The 25,236-nt window shown below is 38.9% G+C and overlaps 2 protein-coding genes across 2 annotated transcripts in view; both read right to left on the bottom strand.

The window, feature by feature from the left end:
* The window catches only part of NADK2 (NAD kinase 2, mitochondrial), a 39,973-nt gene extending 31,516 nt beyond the window's left edge, over positions 1 to 8,457 (bottom strand). Inside the window, exon 1 of the mRNA XM_028097944.2 lies at positions 7,858 to 8,457. Coding sequence (XP_027953745.2) covers positions 7,858 to 8,445 — 588 coding nt within the window. The 5' untranslated portion in view covers positions 8,446 to 8,457. The remainder of the gene's footprint in view (positions 1 to 7,857) is intronic.
* A 5,333-nt stretch (positions 8,458 to 13,790) lies between these two features.
* Positions 13,791 to 25,236, bottom strand: part of RANBP3L (RAN binding protein 3 like) — a 33,015-nt gene continuing 21,569 nt past the window's right edge. Inside the window, exons 10-15 of the mRNA XM_088023192.1 lie at positions 23,332 to 23,434; positions 22,617 to 22,747; positions 21,124 to 21,244; positions 19,546 to 19,688; positions 15,649 to 15,838; positions 13,791 to 14,101 (exon numbers count right to left, since the gene is read on the bottom strand). Coding sequence (XP_087879318.1) covers positions 14,058 to 14,101; positions 15,649 to 15,838; positions 19,546 to 19,688; positions 21,124 to 21,244; positions 22,617 to 22,747; positions 23,332 to 23,434 — 732 coding nt within the window. The 3' untranslated portion in view covers positions 13,791 to 14,057. The remainder of the gene's footprint in view (positions 14,102 to 15,648; positions 15,839 to 19,545; positions 19,689 to 21,123; positions 21,245 to 22,616; positions 22,748 to 23,331; positions 23,435 to 25,236) is intronic.

Raw genomic sequence — 25,236 nt, 5'->3', positions numbered from 1 at the left:
ATTACTAGGACATAAAGCCAACTCCTGCACATGACATTTAATACCTTTATAAGGTACAGCCTTACCCCATTTAGCTTCTACCTACCTATTCTTGAAGCAATGATTGCCAAACTGCCCTTAAAATGGTTGTCACATCAATTTATTGATCACAACCCACATTATTATTAAGAAAAAAATAAACTCAGGGCACTTGGGTGGCTCAGTCGGTTAAGCGTCTGCCTTTGGCTCAGGTCATGATCCCAGCATCGTGGGATCGAGTCCCGCATCAGGCTCCTGGTTCAGCAAGGGGGCGTGCTTCTCCCTCCCTTTGCCTGCCTACTTGTGATCTCTCTGTCAAATAAATAAATAAAATCTTAAAGAAAAAAAGAAACTCTACTACATGTTAACTGGCTCAACTGTTTCATGTTATCTTTTATTTCAAATGAGTATATGTACTTAGTCATGATGTAAAATTTTTCTGTGGATTACAGTCAAAAACATTTAAGTTCTTTTTGTTGGCAAAAAGATTAACTTCCCCGTCTTGCGAGTACTATTCTCTCCCATTCACATATAAATTCTTCCTTATTCTTTAATATTTAATTAAAATATCCTGAACTTAAAAGATATGATTTCACGCTCATTACAATGGCAAAAATATAAGTGTCTACACCAAGTGCCAATGAGAACATGGGGAATCAGGGAGCTGTTCAATGCTTATGGAAATATTATTTGTACTTCTAATTGCATTTTTTAATAAAAAAACTGGAAACAACCTAATTATCCAAACAGTGTAATACTAGACAGCACTTAGTGAATTAACACATATCAAATAAGTTTCAAAACCAACAGTAAGGAAAGCAAGTTTCTAAAGAACAGGAGCACAATCTAATGAATATATAACTGATGTAACATTTTTAAGACACACAAAACGACAGTATACTTTTTATGGACATGGTCATATTAATGTAAAACATAAGCATGAAAAAGAGTATATATATATATATATATATATATAAATATATACACACACACAGTCTATAATAGCTGCAGGCTAGTGGTTACCTCTAGGGACACAGGGAGGGAGAAAAGGTGGAAGGATAGGGCTTTAGTTATAACAATTCCTTTAAAAATATGTCAAGCAAATGTGGCAAAATATTAATATCTGTTAAGGCTCAGCAGTTGGGAGATATAGATGTCTATTCTGAAAGTTTTCTATGTGGTAAAAATATTTCATAACTGAAAATCTAAACTTTAAAAAGATCACTAGAAAGTCTAATTAAAAGTTGAAAAAATTCAAAGGTCTTCTTTTCCCCCTTCCTTCTTGCCCTTCCCCAAATTATTCTCTCCCTTCTCTGTATTCCCATGGACCACTTATAAACAGTCGTAACACAACTTAATATATTTTCCCCCAAACATTTGGGAACTTTTTATTCACTTGTGGTTCCCCAGAACCTAGCAGGATGCCCACTTAGCAAGAGCTCAAAGAATAGGTTGACGAATAAATATTCAAAAGTGACACTTTAAACAAATTAAGTTAACCAACAAAGTTCACGAATGTTGGCAACAGTGACACTGTATGCTTGTATTTTTAAAGATCAGAGTTATTATTTTCTCCACTACAAAAATACTTCTTAAAAGAAAGTAAAAAAAAAAAATTCAGAACTGTCACTTTCCTCCAAGAGATTGGCTTAAAAACAATAAAAACTACATAAGCAAGACTTAAATTCAACAAATCTTCAGTTCCTTTAGCGATCTATTTTATAAAGGAACCTATTTTGAAGTAACCAAAGCAGTACCATTTTAGGTACATAATTTAATAAATAATAGTGTCATTTACATAATGATCATTATTGTAGCTGAAAAATTAGAATTTGCTGCTTTAAATCATGTAAATTATAGATTAAAAATTATGTAAAGCTAAAAATCATGTAAGCAAGGAAAAGCAGACATTATTATATCTATTTCAAAGTCACAGGCTGATAAATAGAGGTTAGGTTACTTGCTCAAGTTTATAAAGCTAATAGACTGGTGCCAGGATCAAAACTCCTATCTCCTGCTCTTAATCCAGGACTTGCCCACCACAGACTCCTAACATTCCTACATTAGCTGTATCTTTCACTCCTGCTTGAGAACTGTAAATACTCATTAGGGCACTAAGGCTCAATTTTAATTATTAAGTTACACAGGCCAAGAACTATTCTGTTCCTATGCCCTAATTCTACCAACTTTCAGTTAGGAAGGAGAGCCAATCAGCTAACCTCTCCTTGAATGCAAACGTCTTACAGAGAGGTTGATCACATTTCCTGCACAATCCACATCGTATACAATGAACTTTCCTAAGGCAACAAATAACCCACACACTTGCTGATATTCTGAAATACACATTTCTGTTACATATTAACAAAGATTACTGACAGTGAAAAATAAAGTTAACTTACACTTTACCAGCTGAGAAGATATTAATGTGCACCAATACTTTACTCAAAACATAATTCATGTAATTAAAAATATAGCAAAAGTGATCACAGTAAGAAATTCTGTTATTTACAATCTCATGGTGGGCCACATATATATAATTTCTAAAACTCCCCCAGGTAATCCTGAAGGGCGAAAATCAGGGCTCTAAAGCACATTGGTCAATGATTATGTTAATGGTAGAATTTCAGCTACTGTAATATTCAACCCTTTTACATCTTCAGGAGTCTATTTAACTGCAAATATTTATGGAAGGGAGTATACCATAAGCCTCTATTTTCCAAGTTGTATTCCACAAAATTTAACATGTTTTTCTGCTTCCCCCCCAACAAATCCCACGGTCAAATAAAAATCCTGTTTTGTTTAGGTTTATGTTTCTCAAACATATTTAACCATGAAACTCTTGGGGAACTCATGTTGGTAACCTCAACCTTAAGCTTTCAACGGCTAAAATCTTTTGGAAGAATGATAGCTGGAAATAAGGCTCTGGACTGGAAGCCTCCAGGAGAAAAGAACTAAAACTGATTTTTAAAAGTCAGAAATCTTTTCGGCAGCGATGGGAAGGTAGAGAGGATGATGAATAAGATGAGGTCCTTGCCCTCAAGTCTAGAGAAGAAAATAATCAGATTATACTCCAAGGTGGAAAGCTCAAATATGTTAATTATTAGGAAGATACAATGTAGAACACCTCACACAACCCTGATAGCCAGAGAGGGGCACAGCAAGGTTACCAAGGAAGGCTCCCTGTGGAAGTAAGGTTTGGAGCTTGACCTCAAAGGCAAGCTAGGAATTGGCTAGAGGAAGGAGGGGCCGCAGACGCAAATCAAACCATCCTTAAATACCATTTTTCACCTACCAGCTTGGTAAGACCGCAAAATGTGATAAATTGCTTATGGGGGCGGGGAGCACCTGTCATCCACTGCTGGTGAAGATATACATTGGTACAGCCTCTAAGGGAAGCAATTCAAATGCACATGCCTTTTGACTCAGCAATTCTACCTTTAGGTATTTATCTTCAAGCTTGATTCATACACAAATAAATTAACACAACTGTTATTCATTATAGACTTTTAATAAATTAAGACACGCACACAATGGAATACTATACATACTATTTTAAAGAAAGAACAAGGTGCAGAATAGCTTAAACAGTATGTTATCACTAAGTAAAAAGGGATGGAACAAAGAAAAATATTTCACTGGGCTGATTTGTATGTATAGATTATTTCTGGAAGGAAAAACAAGAAACTGCTAACACTGGCTACTTCCAGGGACAAAAACTGTGTGCCCAGTGACAAGATTAAGAGAAAGACTTTTCATTGCACACCCTTCTGTATCTTTTACATTTTGAACCATTTTAAATGCACTACTATTTACTAAAAGTAAATAAATAAAAGTAAATCAGCACACCACTTAACGAAAATAAAAGCAGTCTGGAATTAATGGAAAATGAAGCTCAAGACAAAAATTGATCAGAAATGAAGCTCAAGAGGTAGACAGGAGCCAGTTCACGAAGGGCCTTGTTTGGCATACTAAGTAAGGATCATAAAGGTTCCCATACAGCAGTGTTTCTCAAAGTGTGATCTGGGGACCACCTGTAAACCTAGAGAGCTTGTTAAAAATGCAGATCTCTGGACAGAGATAGCAAACTTAAGGGTGTGGTTCAGAAAGGCAGAACCTGGAGTCTCCAAACTGAATCAGAATCTTGGGGTGCTAAGGTTTAGGCATCCTCATTTTAAAAAATTTTCTAGGTGATTCTACAGGTTATGGGGAGGGCGCTTTTGAGAAGTTCTAAGCGGAGGAATAAAATGGCCAGATGTTCACTTTAGATAGACCACTCTGGTGCCTGTATCTGAAAGATTTGAAAGGAGTGAGATTCTGTTAGAAGGCCCTGGAAGTACTCCAGATATTAATTTGATAAATACTCATAAACACTACACTCACTGCCCACCAGTGGCAAAAGTATCTGTCCAAGAACTATAACCTAAGCTACACCATCATTTTCAGGATACAACGTGAGGGAAACAAAATTCAAGGTGCTACATCTCCAAAATATGCTAAGAAGGCAATAACTAGGAATAATTTAATCCAGTAATAGAGGGACTGCTAAATGAAATTATTCTATCCCATTATAAAGATAATAAAAAAAAACTAAAAATGGCAACCACTAAAGAAGGTTGCTTCTGGGGTTGGGGTGGAGGGAGAGAAGAATGGAAACAGTTCATGTCTTAATTGGTATATACTATTTTTAAATAAAACCTACTCTTTGTCCAATAAGGCATGTTTACAATGTCAAAACCACTTCCAATCAGCTTTGATTCACCTAAAGATCTGATTTGTTGAGTGCCATGGGCCCTATTAATAAAAATCCCACATCTGCCAACAGCTGCATCTCTTATGATGTAGGTAAATCGTAATAACAGTTTAATTAGCCCTTGCAAGGTAATGAGCCAGTAGAGGTAAGGTACCTACGAAGGTACCTTCCTAGAAATTCACAGGAAACATCACTGCAAGATTTAAAAATAAAGCAATGCAACCAATATGAAAGAGTCATTGGAAGTCAGACTTTGACTGACTTTGAAAGATAGAAACCTACTCTGTACATGCTTTAACAACTAAGAAATATTTCTTCCATTTGTTTAAGTTTCTACAAAGTGAGAAAACCATGAGGGTTGAGGGTATAAATTACACTGACACTCCATCCTTCATCTTCTATTTGCATTTTAACAAATAACCTAACAGAGATCTATTCTGAAAGAAAACCACCACCTCCACAACAAAAAAGAAGCCTCTGATCTAAAACTTCAGGTTACCATGACACTATAGACACAAGAGGTACGGTGCCAAAGACACAAAGTAAGCACATGGCCACTTTCTTTTATTCCCAGTTCACATGATTCATATATCTTAGAATCTTTTACCCCAGCAATAGAGCAAACAATATTAACCAGCTTATCAGTCCTACCACAGAATCCCATTTTAAAACAACTTTACACAGCTCAGTATTCTTTGGCTTGGACTCTACCTAATGCTATTCCATTCTGAATACTGGCTTTAATATAAATGGTAAAACAAAAATCAGTAAGGAGCTAATGCAATAAAATGTAATTGAAATGACAACTGTTTCACTGCCTTGCAATTACAAAACCATGTGTTCTATAGTACAGAAGTTTTAACTCAAAGTTTTCTTATCCCAAACAGCATTACCTAGCCAAAGACAAATATTTACCTATTAGAGATTCTTTTTAGATACTCAGAGCGGGTACACTAGGTAGTTCAATTTCTAAAGACTTACTGATTTGCATACATTTTAAAAATTTTGGTTAGTGGCAACCTAGTTCAGAGGTCCCAGAGTTAATCTAATGCACAGCGCACACATTTTCTTGAGGCCTTGGAAAAGTTATCCAAGGTTTCAAAACGCCGGCACTAAAAAAGGCCTTGGAGGCTATCTAGTCCAACACTATTTCACATACTAAACTAGGCAAAAGTTTGAAAACCTGACAGTACAACAAAAAGGTATCATTGTCACACATGAGGTCCACAGATGTTAAAAGACCCCTAGGAAGTTAACCACACAGAATTGGGCCTAGGACCCCAAGACCCTAACCCCCAATCCCACACTCCAAATAGGCCAACAGAGTGTACTACTTTAAACTGTTGTGAGAGGGTTTTCATAAAACTGTATAAAGAACATATTTATACATATATTTGACAATTTCTAAAAAGATCTTGCAAAATTGAGTACAATCCAAGGAACACACCTCTTTCCCAACACAGAAACAATGTGCTTGCTTCTGACATTATTATTCCCTGCCTCACCCCCAAATTCACTGACACTGACAAAACGACTGACAAAACTACTCCAATTTCCTACTCAAACTGATTGATTTACTCTTATTAAATGACACAACTGTTTTCTATAAATTGCTACGTCTTCAAACACTAAAGGAAAGGAGAGGAAACAAACCCGTACCTAGCACTTCCATCTAACGAAAGCAGGGGCCCTCAATTAACTCGTTAAAGAATCAAGAAGTTTAATGCTGGGGCTCTGGGGTGGCTCAGATGGTTAAAGGCTCAACTCCCTTCGGCTCAGGTCATGATCCCAGGGGCCTGGGATGGAGCCCCCGCATCAGGCTCCCTGCTCAGTGCAGAGCCTGCTTCTCCCTCTCCCTCTGCCATTCCCTCTGCTTGTGCTCTCTGGCTGTACCTCTCTGTCAAATAAATTAAAAAAAAAAAAAAAAAAGAGTTTAATGCTAGTAACAGATTCAGTACTTATGCGGACATGATTTACAACTTGATTTTGATACCTGTACAAAACATTACAAACAAATCTGAATAATACAAACCATACCAGAAGTTTAAAACAGGCTGTCTACTCCTGTACAGAATCCTACAAGATTTGGTTACAGGCATGTAATTCCAAAGCTTTTTGGTGCACAGTATCAACAATGAGAGAGTTCCGTATTGTTCATGGTAGCATCTTCACTCTCCTCTTCCTAAAGTTGGTGGGCAGGGAGCATGGGATCAGAAGTCTCAAAAGGAGAGGGAAGAGAGATATTCGGGTTTTTTTCTCAGATGGATTTATATACTTATGGAAAGATATTAATATCTGTACTAAATAGAGTCTATTGTGGAAATAATATGTTATGGACGTAGGCTTTTTATTTCATAATTACCAAGTTTACCTGCCCTCTATCTTGCTCTTTCTACTTAATAACATATACTCAAATTCAGATTTTCTCCCTCGCTATCCCCTGAACTCAAAACACGTGTGCTTTTAAAACAAAACTGCTAGAACCTTGTCTGACGACCACGTTCCATCACGGAAAAGGTTCACCCAGACCGGCTTTCCGGAGTATCCCAGGCCTGACAGTCCTGCAGAGTAAAAGGGGGTGTGTCCGCGGTACCTTAGCCCTCTCTTCCACCTCCCCGCAGCGACGCCCCGGGGCCCCATCTTGGGGAAGGCTTGGGGAGCTCTTTCCAGAGCGTCCAGACCTCAGCCACCCGCCCACCTTTCTCGGGGCTGTTGCTATTCCCAAATGGGAGAATAGGGGGTGGTGCTGGCGAGGGCACAAATGAATCCCTAAACCCTTCCCACTGGGAGCTCCTGTACCCCCATCCAAGTCTTCCTCCCCCGTCTTGGGGGGTCTCTGCAATAACAGTGACCCTCTCCCTCTCTCTCTCGACACACACAGAGGGCGGGGGGGGGGGGGTCTACGCGCGAAGCCAGAGGGAGTGGAGAGCATCGAGCTGGGAAGGCAGGGCATCTAGGGCGCCGGGGAAAAAGGGTGGTCCCCTTTTTGAGAGCTCTCGCCACACCACAAAGCCGCTGCCGAGCCTGGGAGTGAACGGGGGCCGAGCCCACACACAACAGGGCGGGAGGGGGGTGCCGCCGGGACCCACCAGCTGCTTCAGGTCCTCCTCGGAGAGCTCCGCGTAACGGTACCGCTGCTGCTCGAACTCGTACCGGGTGGTTTTGGCCACCACCACCACCCGCGACGGGCGGAAGCCGCCGTCGGGGCGGCTGCCACAGCCCGCCAGCTCGCGCGGCTGACCCTGCCCCAGGTGCCGCCGGCCGCCGCCGTCACCGCAGAGCCGCGGCCGCGCGGCGGGGCCTCCCGCGCCCGGCCCCCTCAGCACCGCCGCTCGGCCGCCCGCCACACGCCGACAGCTGCCCAGCAGGAAGCCTCGGTAGCAAGTCATCCTCCGCCCGGCGGGGGCTGCAGGCCCGAGCTCCCGCCTCGGCTCCCCGCCACCAGCAGTGCGCACCACCCGCGCCGCCCGGGCCTCTAACTCCGCGCCGGACCGGGAGAGGTTAAGTGCACCGCCGTGCGTGGCCCGCGCCGCGAGGGGGACGTGCCCAGACGTTGACGGGGGCGGAGAAAGCCGGGCGACTGGGAAGCTGGAGAGCCGCAGCCCGGGAAAGGTGGGCGGGGAAGAGCCGGAGGCCTCAGGGTGGTGGGTTTTGCTTGTTTGTGTAGCCGTTTCCATCCACGCCTGCGCAGTGGCCGCTTCGCCGCCCCGGGGGCCCACCTCCTGCTCCACCCCCTTCCCTGGGTGGGCACCAAACCCACCCGCCCGCCCCCAACTCTGTGGGCCAATCAGAGCCAGCAGCGGTATCGGAGCCCGATGAGCTGTGGGGATTGGCTGCGGCCGGAGGAAGGGCTGGAATTCTATTTGGCGATTGAGCTGCCTTAGGAATCCAGCTAGAACCGGTCTGAAGCGGCGCGGGGGCAGCGGGGGCGACGGGTGGGGTTTCGAGTGCCCAGGCGGGAGAGCAGGTGCCTCTGGGCACTTCCTCGCTTGGGTTTCATTATTGCACTTTATCGGCTCGTATAAAGCTAGACCCTTTCATTATTGCGCACAAGACTAGATTCTTTACTCTTTCATTCAACCAAATCTAGTCGGATGGCCGATATGACCAACGCTGGGCTGGGGGCCAAGGAGACTGACCAAGGACCATCTGCACAGTTTGCGTGGCCTAGAGCAAAATGAAAATTCAGAGCTTCTTGCTCAGAAAGTATTAAGAATTGCAGGACAGCAGTAAGCCGAGTGCCTGGCCCATCTAAACATGGTGCCTTGTGGGACTGCACAAGTTATAGCCCCTGCGGACAACCAAAAATCTATCATACCAGGGAGAGAAAGACGGGTAGCCTTTGAGGAAATCAGAGGATAATGGGTAGAGGAATCTGGCCAAGTGGAGCATTTCTAGATGGGGAGGTAAGATGGAAAAAGTAGATAGGTCAATAGAGAAAGGTAAGAATGTTAGTAATTTGGACTTCATTCTATAAGCAGTAGTTAGCCTTTTGAAGGCTCTTAACTGGAAAGAAGTGAGTCCTGAAAACAATAATGACTTTATCTGTCTTGGGACTGTTGAGTGGATTGGGAGGCAAGAGGAGGAAGGAGACTTGGTGCTGTTGGAGCAGTTACACATGGCCCTGGGTTGACTTAGTAGTAATGGAAGTAGGAGAAAACGCTCCTTTTACAAGGGGAGAATCAAATGGCAATCCACGTCCTACTGTTCATCCTTCCTGCTCCTTACATCCATTTGCTTGGGTGCCCTCTTTGCTTCTTTATAGTCGTAGCGTTATCAATAACTAGCCTGTGGACTTCCGGCAGGTCACTTCAGCTTTCTGGGCCGTGGATTCCTCATCTATAAAATGAGGATGTTGAACTAGAGTGATACCAAGGTTCTTTCAAAGCCCAAATTGATCCTGAATCCGGACTCTTCCTTTTTAGCTATCCACCACCACCAACATTCATTCATGGGTTCACTGAATATTTATGGAGTCCCTACTGTGGGCCAGAGAGTATATTAGAATAGGAAATAACACAATGAAGGCTGATGTCTACTTTTAGTAGGTCACTGATCCCTTCTGGTCAGGAACTTTGCCTCACAGCAGGTGCTAGTAGTGACTTGCAATGGAAATTTAAGCACATCTCTTAACTTCTGTGGGGTGTGAGTTACTCGTGTATAACTTGAACATCCTCAAGATCCTTTCTCTTCTCACCCTTCCAACACCTTGTTATCCTAAGGATTTCCACAGAGAAAACAGCATGAGCAAAAGTATGGAGCAATGAAATAGCAGTTCTGAATTGCTAGAGAATTTAGAGGGAGGCAGGCCACAGTGGGAAGTGAGGCTAGGGAGGCAGACAGGGGAAAGACATGGAAAGTGTCATGCTTAGGAGCTTGGATTTTATCCTGTATATGCTAAGAAGCCACTAAAATGGGAAAATGGCATGCTTAGCTTTGACAGGAATTTCTTAGAAGAAACAAGCAGAGAATAAATACCTGAAAGATACTCAACCTTATTAGAAATTAAAAAGATACAATTTAAGGTAATTTCACTGAAATAGTCTTTTATAGCCACTAGCTTCACAGAAATTAAGTTTTGGCAAACTTCCAATTGTTTGAAAACTATTACATCAAATCTTTATTAGGCTACACATTTGCCAGTTATTTCAATAGCTTCTCCAATGCCACAGTTTGCAAGTATCCTCTTAGAAACTTTAAATGTGTTCATGTATTCCAGTTTGTTCACTCCCGAGTCTGATGTCAAAAATCATGCAGTACTGTGGGTGTGATTTATCCGTTGCAAAACAAACAGAAGTGCTTGCATTCATGGATTTAATATGAATTTCAAAACCCTCAAACTACTAAAATAATCTGTAATGTTACTGAGTTTCAAAAACTCAAACCCCATCTCTGGCAGGGCTGATATACTTTTCTAGTGAGTGAGCTTACCCAACCACCTGGTAACTACATCTCAAGCTTATTTGTTCTCAACGTTTTATGGGAAAAATTATATATCATTGTGATATTCATAACTTGAGGATTTACAAAGGTTAAGATGTATCCTTCCAACCCATTTCATGTACATTCTGACTCTATGAAAGATACACACACCCCTTTTTTTAAATGACATCCACATATTCCAAGACTTGTATAAGGTATTAATCCTTGAGGTCTAAGGATTCCTGGCTTTGACAGTAATGGATGTAAAATAGTATTTTACGAGAGAATATTCTGATGGTCCATAATTAAGCTGAATAACTTGGTAGAGTCTAAAGTCTTGTTGAAAGAGAAGAATGTTAAGGTTACTTGAGTATAAGATATATAATTAGATACATTAAATATATATCTAGATATTTGGGAAATATTTAAGTAAATTGTGACAAAAGCAGCTCCTTTTTTCTTGAAAGATTTTATTTATTTATTTGACAGAGAGAGACACAGTGAAAGAGGGAACACAAGCAGGGGGTAGTAGGAGAGGGTGAAGCAGGCTTGCTGATGCGAGGCTCGATCCCAGGACCCTGGGATCATGACCTGAGCCAAAGGCAGACGCTTAATGCCTGAGCCACCCAGGCACACTGACAAAAAGCAGCTTCTATCAAAATCTAATTTGTATGCTTTGAAATCATCTACCTAATAACTTATGAAAATGATTATCATTGTATGATGATCTCTTCACCTTACAGAAAGGTCAACATATGTAGAAAAGCCAAAAAGATGATTAGATCAAGATATATGACAAAGAGAAACTATGTTTCAACTTCTATTATCCCCTCCTAAATATTACTAAATATTTGCATAAAAATTGTAAGAAGGAATAGTAGAGTGGATAGAAAATGGTTTGAAAGTCATAAGCTAAATATCCTGTTCCTGCATTGGTAACCATGTCATAATCCAGAAATTTTCACTTTTTCTCTCTGCCTTCCTGATATTCTATTTTTTATTCTGTTGCACTGACATTAATGTGTAGATAAGTAATTGAAGTAGTCTAGTTTTTTTTGCTTGGTATATGAAGAGAAGTACAAAGAAAATCAAAGAAAGAATGAATGAATTCAAATGATATTAAAATATTTAAGGCATTGAGAAATATTGCTTTATCTCCACCCTAAAGTGAGCACAAGAATGAACATGTCAGGAAGATAAAGATCTCTGTTCTCTGCTTTACTTTAACAATTTAGTGCAATCACAGTGTTCCCGTATCAGCTAAGATCTCATAGGAAAAGAGAACCGATTCTTTAATTTCTTCTCCAGATGTCTTCCTGTTTATTTTCGCCTCTAAAGAAAATTTTCCTCTGTGTTCTGTATCAGAGGCATTTTTTGGGGTTAAAAAACCCAACCAACTTTAAACTTCTGTTTTCTCATTGTTTTTATTCTTCCTTTTATGCTAGAGCTATTCTTTGATTTTTTCCCCCTTCTCTCTACCTCTTCTCTATTCCTCTCTCACATTAATTTTTCTTTTCCATTTCCTGAGTCATTGCTTAATTTAGAAGGGTGCTATATTTCTTCTATAGTCACTAGAATGAATAAGCCTCTCTTAGTAGCTAACTTTTACTAAGTTATAGGGAAAGAGCAAAACTCTGAACAATTTATATACTAACCAAATTAAAGTCTAAAAGAATTAATTGAACTTTCACATGCCAAACCATACATACATACTGTATGTATGCATGTATGAATCTATATATCTATCTAAATAATTGCTTTTATTACTATAAAAGGTACTGTAGCAAAATAATGTAACTTTAAAAAATGTGTATTCATATGTATATATCCAAATGAATATTGTTCTTCAAAGTAGCATTTAGTGAAGTTAGACCCATTATTCCAAATATGTTGTCATTGTTCAAAAAATTTTCAGAAATCATTTTGGAATTATAAATCCTATTCCCTAGTTATGGACTGAATGTTTATGTTCTCCTCCAAATGTATATGTTGAAGCCCTGACCTCCAATGTGATGGAATTTGGAGATGGGGCTTTGGGGGGTAATTAGGGTTAGATAAGTTTAAGGGGGCAGGGCCCTGGTCTAATGGGATTAGCACCCTTATGGGATGAGACACTAGGGAGCTTGCTCTCTCTCTGCCTGTGCTCCCACAAAGAGGTCCTGTGAGCATGCAAGGCAATGACAGCAGCCTACAACCATGAGCAGGGGCCTCAGAATAAGCCTATTTTGTTGACCCTTTGATCTTCAACTTCTCAGCCTCTAGAACTGTGAAAAATAACTGCTGCACAGTGTGGTATTTTGTTATGACACCCTGAGAAGACTAAGATGCCTCTAACAAGGGAATATTTAGGAATCATGATCAAAAGTCATTTTGAAGTCATGGGGCGATCAAACTGCATTGAAAAATGAAATATGGCTAGAAGCACTAATTTTTCTGTGTAACTCATAAAGCGTCTCTGAGACAAATCTCAAAAGAAGAGCATCAAAACTTTGTTGCACAAATGTTGAAATTAGTACAGTCTACCACAATAACAGCATTTAAGAAAAAAATTCATTTGGGTTTATATGAATATATTTGGTTTTTTTAAAAGGTCTCTATACAGCTACACCCATTAGAATATTAATGACAAGCTAATTACATAAAGCAAAGAACAAGTTAACATATTTTACTTTTTGTATACTTACTGTTTTGTTACATAGTTAATGTATTTTGTTCATCCCTTCAACAACTATTGGATGCTGAACTGGAGTCAAGCATATACAAGGTGAAATGGATATAGGTCCGAGAACAATACTATCTTTAAAGGAATTCATACCATGAATATATAATCTTATAGTAGTAGTAAATCCAAAGGTTAAATGAAAATACACATTTCCCAGAAGAGAAACATGACTAATGAAATGTTAGTATGCAGATATAGCGTTTTGGAAGAAATGACTGGAAATCTTGTAAAATATTTGTTTTATGACCAGGCAATGTATGACTGAAAAAATATTTTGGTTAGATATTTATGAAATCCAGCAATTTATTTGAACTATTATATCCACCAATGTGATGAATAGTCCAAATTAGTTATCAAATCCTATTCTAAATTAGCTTCTTCAAAAATGATAAATTTTGAACTTCCAAAGTCCGTGTATTTCTTAAATTCTGTGATTTTCTCCACAATAATCAAAATGTAAAACTGTGCAATTATTAGACTATGTAAGAGAAAAATCTTAATTGCACCAAATTATCTTTCATGACCTTTGCTATAAAAACTCTTCAAGGAACGAATAGGATCTTCTCATTTTGTAGGATGGCTTAGTATTTTCAGTAAGGTGACCAATCTTTTTGTAGATGTTGTCACGTTTATAGTAGATAGCGTTCATGAACAGGCAACCGACTGTCTGTGGGTCCACCTAGAAGCATCTGTGATATAAATTTAAAATATTATAAAATGTTATATTCAGATTAGATTTAATACTGAACACAACTCAACATGAATATGCATGAATATGCTTACTGTGAGGAAATGCAATATATAGAATATACATTTTATATGTAACATTTGGAAATGTTGCTAATTTTAAACATGACATTTCAGATAATTAAACCCTTCCTTAATTCATGGGCAACAAAGTTTTAAAAAATAGACTTTTTATTGCTTTCCTAACAGTTTAGCATTTATATGCCACACCTCCTGGAGAAAGTACTAAATGAAAAGGGAAAAATGGCAGAGGAACGGTGGGTTCATATGATTGACATTTACTTTGCATTATTTCGTTGTTTCTCATTTTGTATGAGGATAGTTGCATATTACTCTTTCCTAAAATGGAATATAATAAAATATAGATTTCCTAAGTGCGACTTTTGTTGATGAGAGAATTTTGCCATTTAATCCTATTTCAAGTTAACATTTCTAATGGATACCAATCCATTTTCTAATAGACCCCATTTTATTATTGACCATATAAACATTATAAAAGGTAATTTTATTTATACATCTCACACATTTTAAAGAATAAGAAACCATCTGTTTAATAACGACAAGAAAAATCATATTCACTTAGTTCTCTGGCTCACTGAGTCAAGCAGTTTATAATCCTGATCTGCATATTTTGTGCATTTTTCTTCTTGATTACATTTTTAGTATTAGGCAAAGGAAGATACTTCATCAAGTCTTGCACTTGTACTCTGATAGAATGCTTGCTAACACACTGTCTTTGTAAGTATGTTACTTAGTTCTCTGTAGAGCAGAATTCAGGCCTAAATGAAACTATTACTGAATATACTTGGCACCATTTATATAACAGAGCTGGGCTTATTATTTTCTTGACAATGTTTCTCTCCAAAAATAATGATAGGTTTTTGTTTTAAATCTACTCATCAGGACAAGCACTGAAACCTGAAACTCTGCTAACTACTGGTTCTACTTTAACCTTGCTCAGTTCATGAATCTGGACACAATAAAAAAGATAATACTGTTTGCCCTAGGCAAAAAGTCTCAAGTCCTTGAGAATAAAGCAGTCAGATTCCAAAAAGGAGATAAATAAGAGTTTCAGTATTTCAAGCCAGATTTGTCTGGTGGGCTCCATTGTAATGTGTTTTTACCTTTATGATATATTTATAATTTCTTCTATTATAGCCAATAATAGGAAAATGAGAACATGTGAAGAGAAACAAGTGGGTCAGTTTCAGTGTATCAGTGTAAGACTTTATGGTATTTTTATTAAGTTTATGTGCAAATGACATACAGGCATCACAATGGGGACGACTTTTGGCAAAATCATAATGAAGGCCACAGATAGAAGACAATGATTTACAAACCCATTCCTCTGATCCAAAGAGCTAGGACTCTAATTCCCATCCACTCTAAACAGATTAGTTCCACTTTACAAAAATCTGTTTCATATATTAGAATTGTGCAGAAGATTTCTTTCTTAAACCAATGACTTAAGAAAAGCAAAGCTATTTACCTGATCTATTTTTCGTGACTTGGACCAAATCCTCCTCCTCCTCATCACAGCTTTCGCAGTTTAATTGTCGGAGGCTTGGTTCTGACTGGCTTTCGGCTTGATTTACATCTTCCTGTTTATCGAAGCTTCGAAGTGCAATGAGCCGATGATGTATTGCTGCATACAGACATCCTGTGTCTTGGGCGCTGGCCTGCACGAGGAAAATTAAGTTGTTAAGAATATAAATAGGGGCACCTGGGTGGCTCAGTCAGTTAAGCAGCTGACTCTTGATTTCAGCTCAGATCGTGATCTCAGGGTTGTGAGATCGAGCCCCCATGTCGGGCTCCGCGCACTGACGGTGAGTCTGCTTAAGATTCTCTTTCCTCTGTCCCTCTGCCCTCCCCTGCCCTCTCTCTCTCTCTCTCTCAAAATAAATAAATAAAATCTTAGGAGTATAAATTACTTAATAATAGCCACATTTTAGAAATTTTTAATCTTCCACTATTAATAAGGAAGGAATTATATGGCATAATTCTAGAATATAAATAACCCTAAAAATTAAAGAGTAAAAAGCCATTCATCTTGAAGCAAATTCAATCTGAAAGTGAATAATTTTATAACAGGTCCCAATTTGTGCATTTTAAACTGAGAAATGAAATTCTGTGATTTAAAATTTCTCTTTGAAGACTATCCTTCCTCCACTGTTTTACACTGTAGAAAATTGTAGGGTGGATGAAAAAAAAAGACCACCTTTCCTTTACATGACTGTGTTTTGATGTCCCATGCAAGCCTCACAGCTCAGTGAAAAAGCAGAGCCCATTAGAACCATCTATAATATTGCATCGTAGAAGTTCAGTGTGCCGGCCATTGTGCCACAGAGCCACCCTTATGATATTGTATCAGAAACACATCAGAAGGAACACCTGGGTGGCTCGGTCAGTTAAGTGTCTGCCTTCTGCTCAGGTCATGACCCCGGGGTCCTGGGATTGAGTCCCGCATCGGGCTCCTTCCTGAGCGGGGAGACTGCTTCTCCTTCTGCCTGATGCTCTCCCCTGCTTGTGCTCTCTCTGTCTCTCTCTCTCCCTCTGACAAATAAGTAAATAAAATCTTAAAAAAAAAAAAAAAGAAACACATCAAAAGTCTGTTCTCAGTACTTTTCTATGCTGCTTTTATGGATGCTGTTAATATAAAAAATGGTGACAATAACACTGGTATAACAATTATGGTTACTACACTCTTTTTTATTCAATCCTTACAATGAAACCATGAGTGAATTATTTATTTCACTTATATTAGCAAAAGCACCCAGCACAAGTATTCAGTATATTCTCATTTCCCACATCCCTCTACAGATGAGGAGATGAAGGCTCAGACAGGTATAATGACTTGCTTGAGTGTGCTTAGCTAGTCAGCAAATTGGTTGGGCTAGCATCCCAGATCTTTGTCATCAAAGTCAGTGCTCTTTTAAGGTAACATGGCAGTGGTTTACATTTTTGTATCTTTTCACAATTTCACAGAGAATCTAGGTAAATTATTCTCCTTGCTAACCCTCCAGAAAGCTATCTTACTTTTCAAAGCCAAGAAATGAGGGTTGAACAAACTACATGCCAACTTTTTGGGAGAAGGGTCTTAAGTTATATATATTTTTTTCAAGATTTTATTTATTCATTTGACAGAGAGAGACACAGCGAGAGAGGGAACACAAGCAGGGGGAGTGGGAGAGGGAGAAGCAGGCTTCCCACCGAGCAGGGAGCCCAACGCGGGGCTCAATCCCAGGACCCTGGGATCATGACCTGAGCCGAAGGCAGACGCTTAACGACTGAGCCACCCAGGTGCCCCGAGTTATATTTTTTCATTTGCATGTTCTTAAGTTCCCTTAATTGCTTTTGGGGGAAATAACTATAAGTTAAATAAAATATTTTTGTTCCTCATATTGTGCTAAATATTATATAGTAGATGTTGAGAAAATAATTGTTGACTCTTGCCTAATTTCATTTTTTACATTATATGCAAAGCTGTAATTTTTCCTTAGTAAGTTAATAAATATTGAAAGAGTATTTGTAATTGAAATATAAATACTACTCTGCCACCTTGACTTTCTAACATTAAAATTTAAATGTCTTCCACTAGTCAATATATTGCCTTTTGCCAAATTCATTCAGATATATTCGTTCAAGGAATTCAGAACAAGAAATTAAAAATAAAATCACAATGATATATTTTTTGAATAACAAATTCTCAATGCTTAAAAGAATGATAATTCCCAGGAAGTACCATAAGAAAATGCTGGCGAGAATGAAAATTGACTCAGTCTTTCTGAAGAGAAATTTGTCAAGACAAGTCAAAACCTTATCCCAAGAAAATTAACATGTATGTACACAGAGAATTCCTCACATCTTTCTTGCAGAACTTATAATAATGAAAGACAGTAAATTACCTTATTTAACAAAGTGGAATTAATGGAATAAATTAGGGTGCACAATAGAATTCTTTTCGCCTATTAAAAGAATTTTCAAAAAATGAACTAATGACAGGAAAACACTCATTTTCATTGATGAGTGAAAAGGTTACCTATGTGTACTTCATAATCAAATATTCGCATTCTAATCTATTCAACCACTTTATAAAGTATATTATTATCTTTATTTGGCAGATGAGTAAAATCAAGTTAAAGAATCTAAATAACCTACCTGAAGATCAAATACATACATATGTGTGCACACATATATATGCTAAAATATAAGAAAAATGTTAGTAATGACCATGCCTGGGAATGGAATTTGAGGTGATTTTTATTTGCATTTAGCTGGCTTATCTCTAGCAGATATCCTACAATTTACGGAGCCAGCGTGGGTCAGATACTGAACAGCAGAATCTCATCTTAGCTAATGGTCTCAATCTTAGTATCAGCTATAGGCAGGCTGCTTTACTTGCTCAAAGCCAGGGGATCCAGCCTGGCAGAGTATCAAGGATTGTCTCCCTCGATGGTAAACAACATTTGGGCATTATCTTACTCTAACATCTCAATACTCAACATCACTTACACCTAACAGTGCCCTTACTGGTAGTTAATAAAACCTTTGGTTTTTCATCATTGGGCACTTGGCAACTTTTTTTTCCCATTACTTTCCATTCCATTTCCATTTCCATTACTATGGGAGCTAATTTACTTGTACTGTTACCTTCTGCCTGAGTCACGTGAGTACTCAGTCTGCTCCAGTCTTCTGGGTCTCAGCCCATGTGGGAAACCTAACCTTTTTTCTGGTTTGATCCCTGCCAGATCTCTCTCTTTTGTGCCTGGATCTTGTGTTTGAGGTCAAGCATTCCTGCTGCCGGGAAAAGCTAAGCTTGTGCTCCCATCCTGTTACCTTGGAGACTGACTCATGTCCAGAATGGGAATGCGCTGTTGGACTGGTTGTTTTGACTTATGAGCCCTGTGTTTTTCCATTTCTCACTGGTTCCTTTCCAGTGATCTCAAAGCCTTCTGAATTTCAGCATTCAGTATAGGCACTGGGCTGTGTATTCCACTGGACTCCTAGGAGCCAGTCTTGACAACAGTCCCTTTGGTAACTTAGTAAGATTGTTGACATAATTTGTAATACCATTACACATAATGGTAAAGAAAAATGTGGAGGTTTGAAGCATACATCAATACATATATCAATACATTTATGTCCCAAATGTCTTGGGACATATACCAATTGATTACTATAGATTTTGGTGTTAATCTGTAAATTTCATGTAAAATTTAGGTCTTATATTAAACTGTAAACAACCACAATGAATGGCTGAGGTTTGTTTTTTTGTTTTTTGTTTTTTGCCAGTGGTGCAGGTTACAATGAAATTAAACAATTTAGCAATTGCAGCGATCTAGAAATAGAGCAGGATAATTCTCTATCACTGTAATTTGTTACTTACCTGAATTAAAAACACTTTGATGCTATAGTCTTCTAAATCAGTAGCTGTTATTCGCAAATTTTTGTGGTTCGCTCTTTGAATCTCCATTTGAGCCCAGAGTTTGCTATTGAGGATCAGCCTCAGGCTGCCTTGATTGCGCATAACTAAAATGGGAAGGTGAATATATAAGACTACAGAACAGTTGATTACTTGACTTTCTGGGGAATTTGCCATTTTTGAAAGCAAAGTAAATCTCTCAGTGGTTTTTCAGACTGTATTTTCACTATTACATTGTAATTTGGCCTGATTATAAGTTGGTTTTCAAATTGAGCTTTATTATGTTGGAGGACTAATTTTGGCTTAAAAGCTGGAATTATTTTTTTTACTATAATATTAAAAAATGATTAAAATTTTAGAACTCCTTTGAGGATCTAGTGGTCTGAAGAATATTTATCCAAGAATTGTTTACAATGGAGAAAACTTGGCTTTAGCATTCAAAAAATGGAATTAGCTAAAAAATGACATGGCTATTCAAGATAATAGTGTGAACCCATTAAGAACTGGGAAGAAAGATAACTACCGATGTGGAAAGGTGATCATGGTATACCACATAAAATGTACAGTCAGGTTACCCAGCAATGTAAACACCATGCATCACAAATTTTGGCAGGCAGTGGAAAGAGTGGCATTGAACAAGAGTAGAAAAACAACTAGCACCTGCCTTGGGAATAATACTTGGTTGGGTTACTTAGAAACCTGTATGCCAGTTATAGAACTGAAGACACGGTTCCTATTCTTTTCATGGGAGTTCTATTCCTCACTGGTTTCTTGAGCTTGATATCTGAAGCTCAATAAACATCCATACACATGGATCCAACTTCTACCAATGGTTCCCTCCACAGCTTTGACTGCCCAGTGTTGACCAGTAAACCTACCCACCCTGCCCAGGGGGCTCACTTTCAGTTTGGGCCTCTGAACAATGCCCAGTGTATCTTTTCGGATGCCAAAAACTTTCTGAGTGTTTCAGTTTGATTGGCTCCAGATTCTCACCATCACTCTGGATGTCAGTAACCACACGCAGGATTCAGGAACCACACACCTTTATTTCCTAGGAAACTGACCCTTCATCTCAACCCAAAAGTCATGTTTAGAATGCCAAGAATAAACAACAGGGCAAATATTCTCTTTTAGAAAAACTATTTTTTCATCAAAAATGATGTCATTCTATGTACGGCCTTTAAATAATACGGAGATTACTGTTGAGGTGTGTGCTGGGCTTGCTAATAGGTGCTTAAGTGCATTATCTCACTGAATTCTCACAGTTGCTCAATAAGTCATGGAGTACTATTCTGCCCATTTGAAACGGATGTAACTAGGGCAGGGAGAGATTAAGTACCTCGTCCAAGGTCACTAGTCAGTGACAGAGGCAGAACCAGAGGCTGCTCTAAACAGGAAGCTGCTACAGTACATTAGAAACAAAATTGTTTTCAACAGACTGATGTGTTGACTCTTTGATAACACACCTCCAGAAAATGATGTGTACCTATTGGTAATTTTGCTCTGAGAAAGAGTGGGTTGCTTTACAAAATGATTCCTTACTTAGTCTTGACTGGAATGTTCCACAATCACTGCTCGCTGTGTCATTCAGCCTCAAAGCTCCTCTGCCCCTTTCAATCCAGGACTGTGTTGTTTTGTTGAATATAAAAAGCTTGCAGTTGATCTAAAGGACAATTTTTTAAAATGTCAAATATATAAAATTTTTTTTCAAAGTGATTCCTTTCCTATGCTGTTAACACTTTTCTTTGTCTGACTTTACCAGAATAACCTGTTAATGATTTGTAAACCAGCTTTAAAAATTTAACTTTTAAAACATGCAATTTTTGAATAGTTCAAATATCAAAAAGCAAAAAAGATGTACAAAACGGAAAGTCCTTCCCAACCCTACTTCTGCATCTGTCAATTTCTACCCCCTGCAACAGGTGATCGCTGTTGCTAATATTTTGTTTATCCTTCTAGAGATATTTGTATGTATATACATGCCAATACATATGTCCCTTTTTTTCTATAAATGGTAGAATACCATACTTTCTGCATCGTGCTTTTTCACTTAACAATATATATGTACCAACTTTTAAATGAAATTTAATGTTATTTGAGCTATGTAACTTATGTGAAAGTAAAGGATTAGTGAAACTATTTGCATGCTCAGAATTTTTTGAGGAATACAGCATCAGAACTCGGATGTGGTACCACAGAATACCGTACTATAATTTAGTGCTTACCAGAATAAATATTACTGTGTACAGGAATCACCCAGATGACTCGTTAAAAATACAACATGCCAGGGCCTCACCCCTAGGAATTACTTCACTTAACCTCGTTTTAATCTGATCTGAGAGTTATGCTTGGAAGCACACTTGTATAGTAAATGTATCAGTAAATCATGGGAGAAGAGAAGAGAAATGGAGAGATTTGGGGGTAAAAGCAGATGGAGAAAGAGAAAGGGAAATCTGCACCTTGTTGAAAAACCATTATGTCATAGTAATTACATTTCATGTGCCTCGGCTGATAGGCCACTCAACATTCAAATCCTATGTATGATACTGAATATTACATCTCTGAAAAGCTTGCTTTATATGAAATCCAAAACTTATATAAAAGAACTTTTCAAAGAAAGACAGAATTTTTTTATCTTGAACTGAAATCTATTCATCTTATCATTTAAAAATGTCCAGGGTAAGTAGAAATTTTCAATCATAGGATGATAGCACTGATTATAAAAGTAGGCATGAAAAGTATAAAAATTAGGTCTGAAGTTGTTTTAAGACAGGATGCCTGGCTGTCTTCTTTCTAAAAGACTAATATGAATGCTTGTAAACCCAATAATCCATCTTCCTGAAAATTACACATACTAATGTATGAATACAACAAACTATTGGCTTAGTCTTTGGAAGCCCCTCACAGTTTTACTGAAGCAGCTCTGTCCTAATGAAAACTGTACTTCTGCCTTTATTTTTAAAGGGGTTCCTGCTTATAGAAACTTGACTTCATGTACATACGTGCTGCCAGAAAGCAACGTGTGATATACAGACCTTTAATACATTATGCTCTGCTTCTTCCCCTGTTACAACATCAATTTTCTCCAGCAAGCATTTGGGTGATGGCTTAGAAGAGAAAGCAGCAGCTGATTCAATTAGGGATATATTTTTAATAGAGTCTGTGCCTAAGAAAAAATAGGGGGGAAAAGACACATAAAACCCCATCTTTCTCTACTGTAAAAGCTATTGTCCCCATTAATATACAGGTCTCCTTAGCTTTTTATAACAATGAGTGTTTCCCGGGGCACCTGGGTGGCTCAGTCTGTTGAGTGTCTGTCTTTGGCTCAGGTCATGATCTCGGGGTCCTGGGATCGAGCCCTACATTGGGCTCCCTGCTCCGCGGGGAGCCTGCTTCTCCCTCTGCCCCTCCCCTCTGCTTGTGCGCGCGCACGCAAGCGCACTCTCTCCCTTTCAAATAAATAAAATCTTTGAAAGACAAAACAAAACAAAAATGAGTGTTTCCCCAAAAGTGAAACTACTCGAGTTTAGATAAATCTCTTAATTATTTCTCATATGCTCAAGTAAAAAAATGTTTAAGCTTATGTATCATACAACCATATTTGTATGCTTTAAGCTTTACCAAAAAGTTTTAAAGCGCTGTGTTTTTTTTTTGTATTTTATAGCTATTAAACAAATGACATGGGAAAACAGGAAATACACTAGTTGAATCTTTTTTTTTTTTTTTTTTTACAAATGACAAAATTCTTACTTGAATTTGGAGAGTTGACAGGAAATTCTAGAGTGGATTTGAACGGTTTTTCCCTGGTGTTTGAGTCATTTTCGAGTTGAGGTTGGGTGAGATGTTGAATATCCTGGGTGAGGGAAAAAGATATATTACAGAATTTTATCCCTATATATTTGCAGCAAGCCAAAGTTACCTTTCTTTCGTCTAGTTCAACACGGCAAACTCTACTGCGATGTTTTTGTTTTGGGTTCCCAGTGTGCTCTACGGGGAAATCCTTCCTACCACATCACAGGACCTTGGTCCTGATTCTGAGGAAGCATAGTCTGGTTACCACCAGCCTACTTCAGGGGGGATCTCATTCCAGGGCCAAGGCGAGAAGGTTTAGAGACCCGAAAGAAGGTAGCAGCTGTTCCCTGCTACCACCAGACCACCCTGACGCCCCGAAGGAGAGGCAACTCTCATCTCTGTTTCAAGGCATTTCGGTATTCCCAGTGCCTCGCTCTCTATCCAAAATAATCATACAAGTTACCCAGAGAACCCACTCACTGTCTCAGAGCTCATCTTAATTTTTCCTCTAACACAATTTCTGCCAAAAATCGCTTTTAAGGCAGCACACCCGGGGCCCTGCACAGGTGCTGTAACCAAGGCCTGTGAAGAAAGAGTGAGTAACTTCCCGGCCATTTATGATCCCGGAGATTCCCCCGCAGAACAGAGGGAATTAGAACAGTACTTCAGAACTTGGGTTTCTGTCTTTTCCTTTATGAACTCAAAACTCTTCCACATTATTTAACTGGATATTCTAAGATATTCTGCTAAAATTGGTAGAGATGAGTGTGATTATTTCCATTTTAAGAAAATAAACAGAAAGGCACAGAAAGTTTCATGACTCTCTGGAACAGTGCATGGTCAGCAAACGAGTCAGGAGGGCATTCTGACCCCCAGATCACAAGGTCATGGGATTATAGGATTAAGCAGAGGACACATACAAGTGATCACTACAGCTCCTGCTATCCTAGGATGTTATCATCTTAAAGAGACAGGAAGCTCAGTTTTCCTTTGCAAGCCAGATTGAAAGTGCCCACAGGAAATGTATACGGGTACCTCCTCAAAGCAAATTTCTAATCCCAACTGTAGTTCATTTGCTCAGGTATGTCTCTGTCTCCCCTTAGATTATAAGCACCTCTAGAGCACAGTGTCTCCCTTTTGCTTTGCATAACCACACACCCAGGTGTTTTTCAATCCTGGCTGTACATTCAAATCACCTGACACCTAGCCTCACCCACAGAGACTCTGATCTAATTGGTTTGGGGAAATGCCCAGGCATACTAAATCCTTTAGAGATTCACGAGATGATTGTTAATATGCAGCCAAACTTGAGACCAATGTCGGAGCTTTAGACATCATAAGAACACAAAACATGTTTGTTAAGTTGAATTGGATGTTAAATTTGATCCTGTGAGGCTTGGAAAGTATTTTATTTGTGTCTGTGACATCTTACAGAAGCTGTGGTTAATCTAGTGCCAAATTTAGGACTAAACAATATGGAAGAAATGTGCCTAAATGTATCGCCTAGAACTTCACTCTGGAAGTTGGTCCATTCTGGTTCAGATCCAAAGATGTGGATCAACAGCTCTAGAACTGTGGAGTTACCCTTCATCTTGAGAGTGACAGAGGGTGCCCCTAAGCCAAAAAGCTATGACACTACTCTTGGAATTTGGGTTTAGCCTGAGGGGGGTGTAGAATAAACCAAGTCTTAAAAGGGATTGATTTGTGAAAGCCCTAAAAAACTTGGAATAGACAGACCTCATGAGTTGGTCCTTTGTTATTCTGAGCCTCTATGCAGGTTTTAAAATCTGTGTAGCCTCCTCTGGATCCTTGATGTAACTAGCAGTCCTAATGCATGCTAGCTGCGGAGGGCACAGGGGCAAG

The sequence above is a fragment of the Eumetopias jubatus genome, unplaced genomic scaffold, assembly GCF_037043125.1.
Source record: "Eumetopias jubatus isolate StellerSeaLion01/CBP00866 unplaced genomic scaffold, mEumJub1_p1.0 scaffold_5, whole genome shotgun sequence".
In the NCBI taxonomy this organism is placed as follows: Eukaryota; Metazoa; Chordata; class Mammalia; order Carnivora; family Otariidae; genus Eumetopias; species Eumetopias jubatus.
This window is presented reverse-complemented; position numbering and strand designations above follow the sequence as displayed.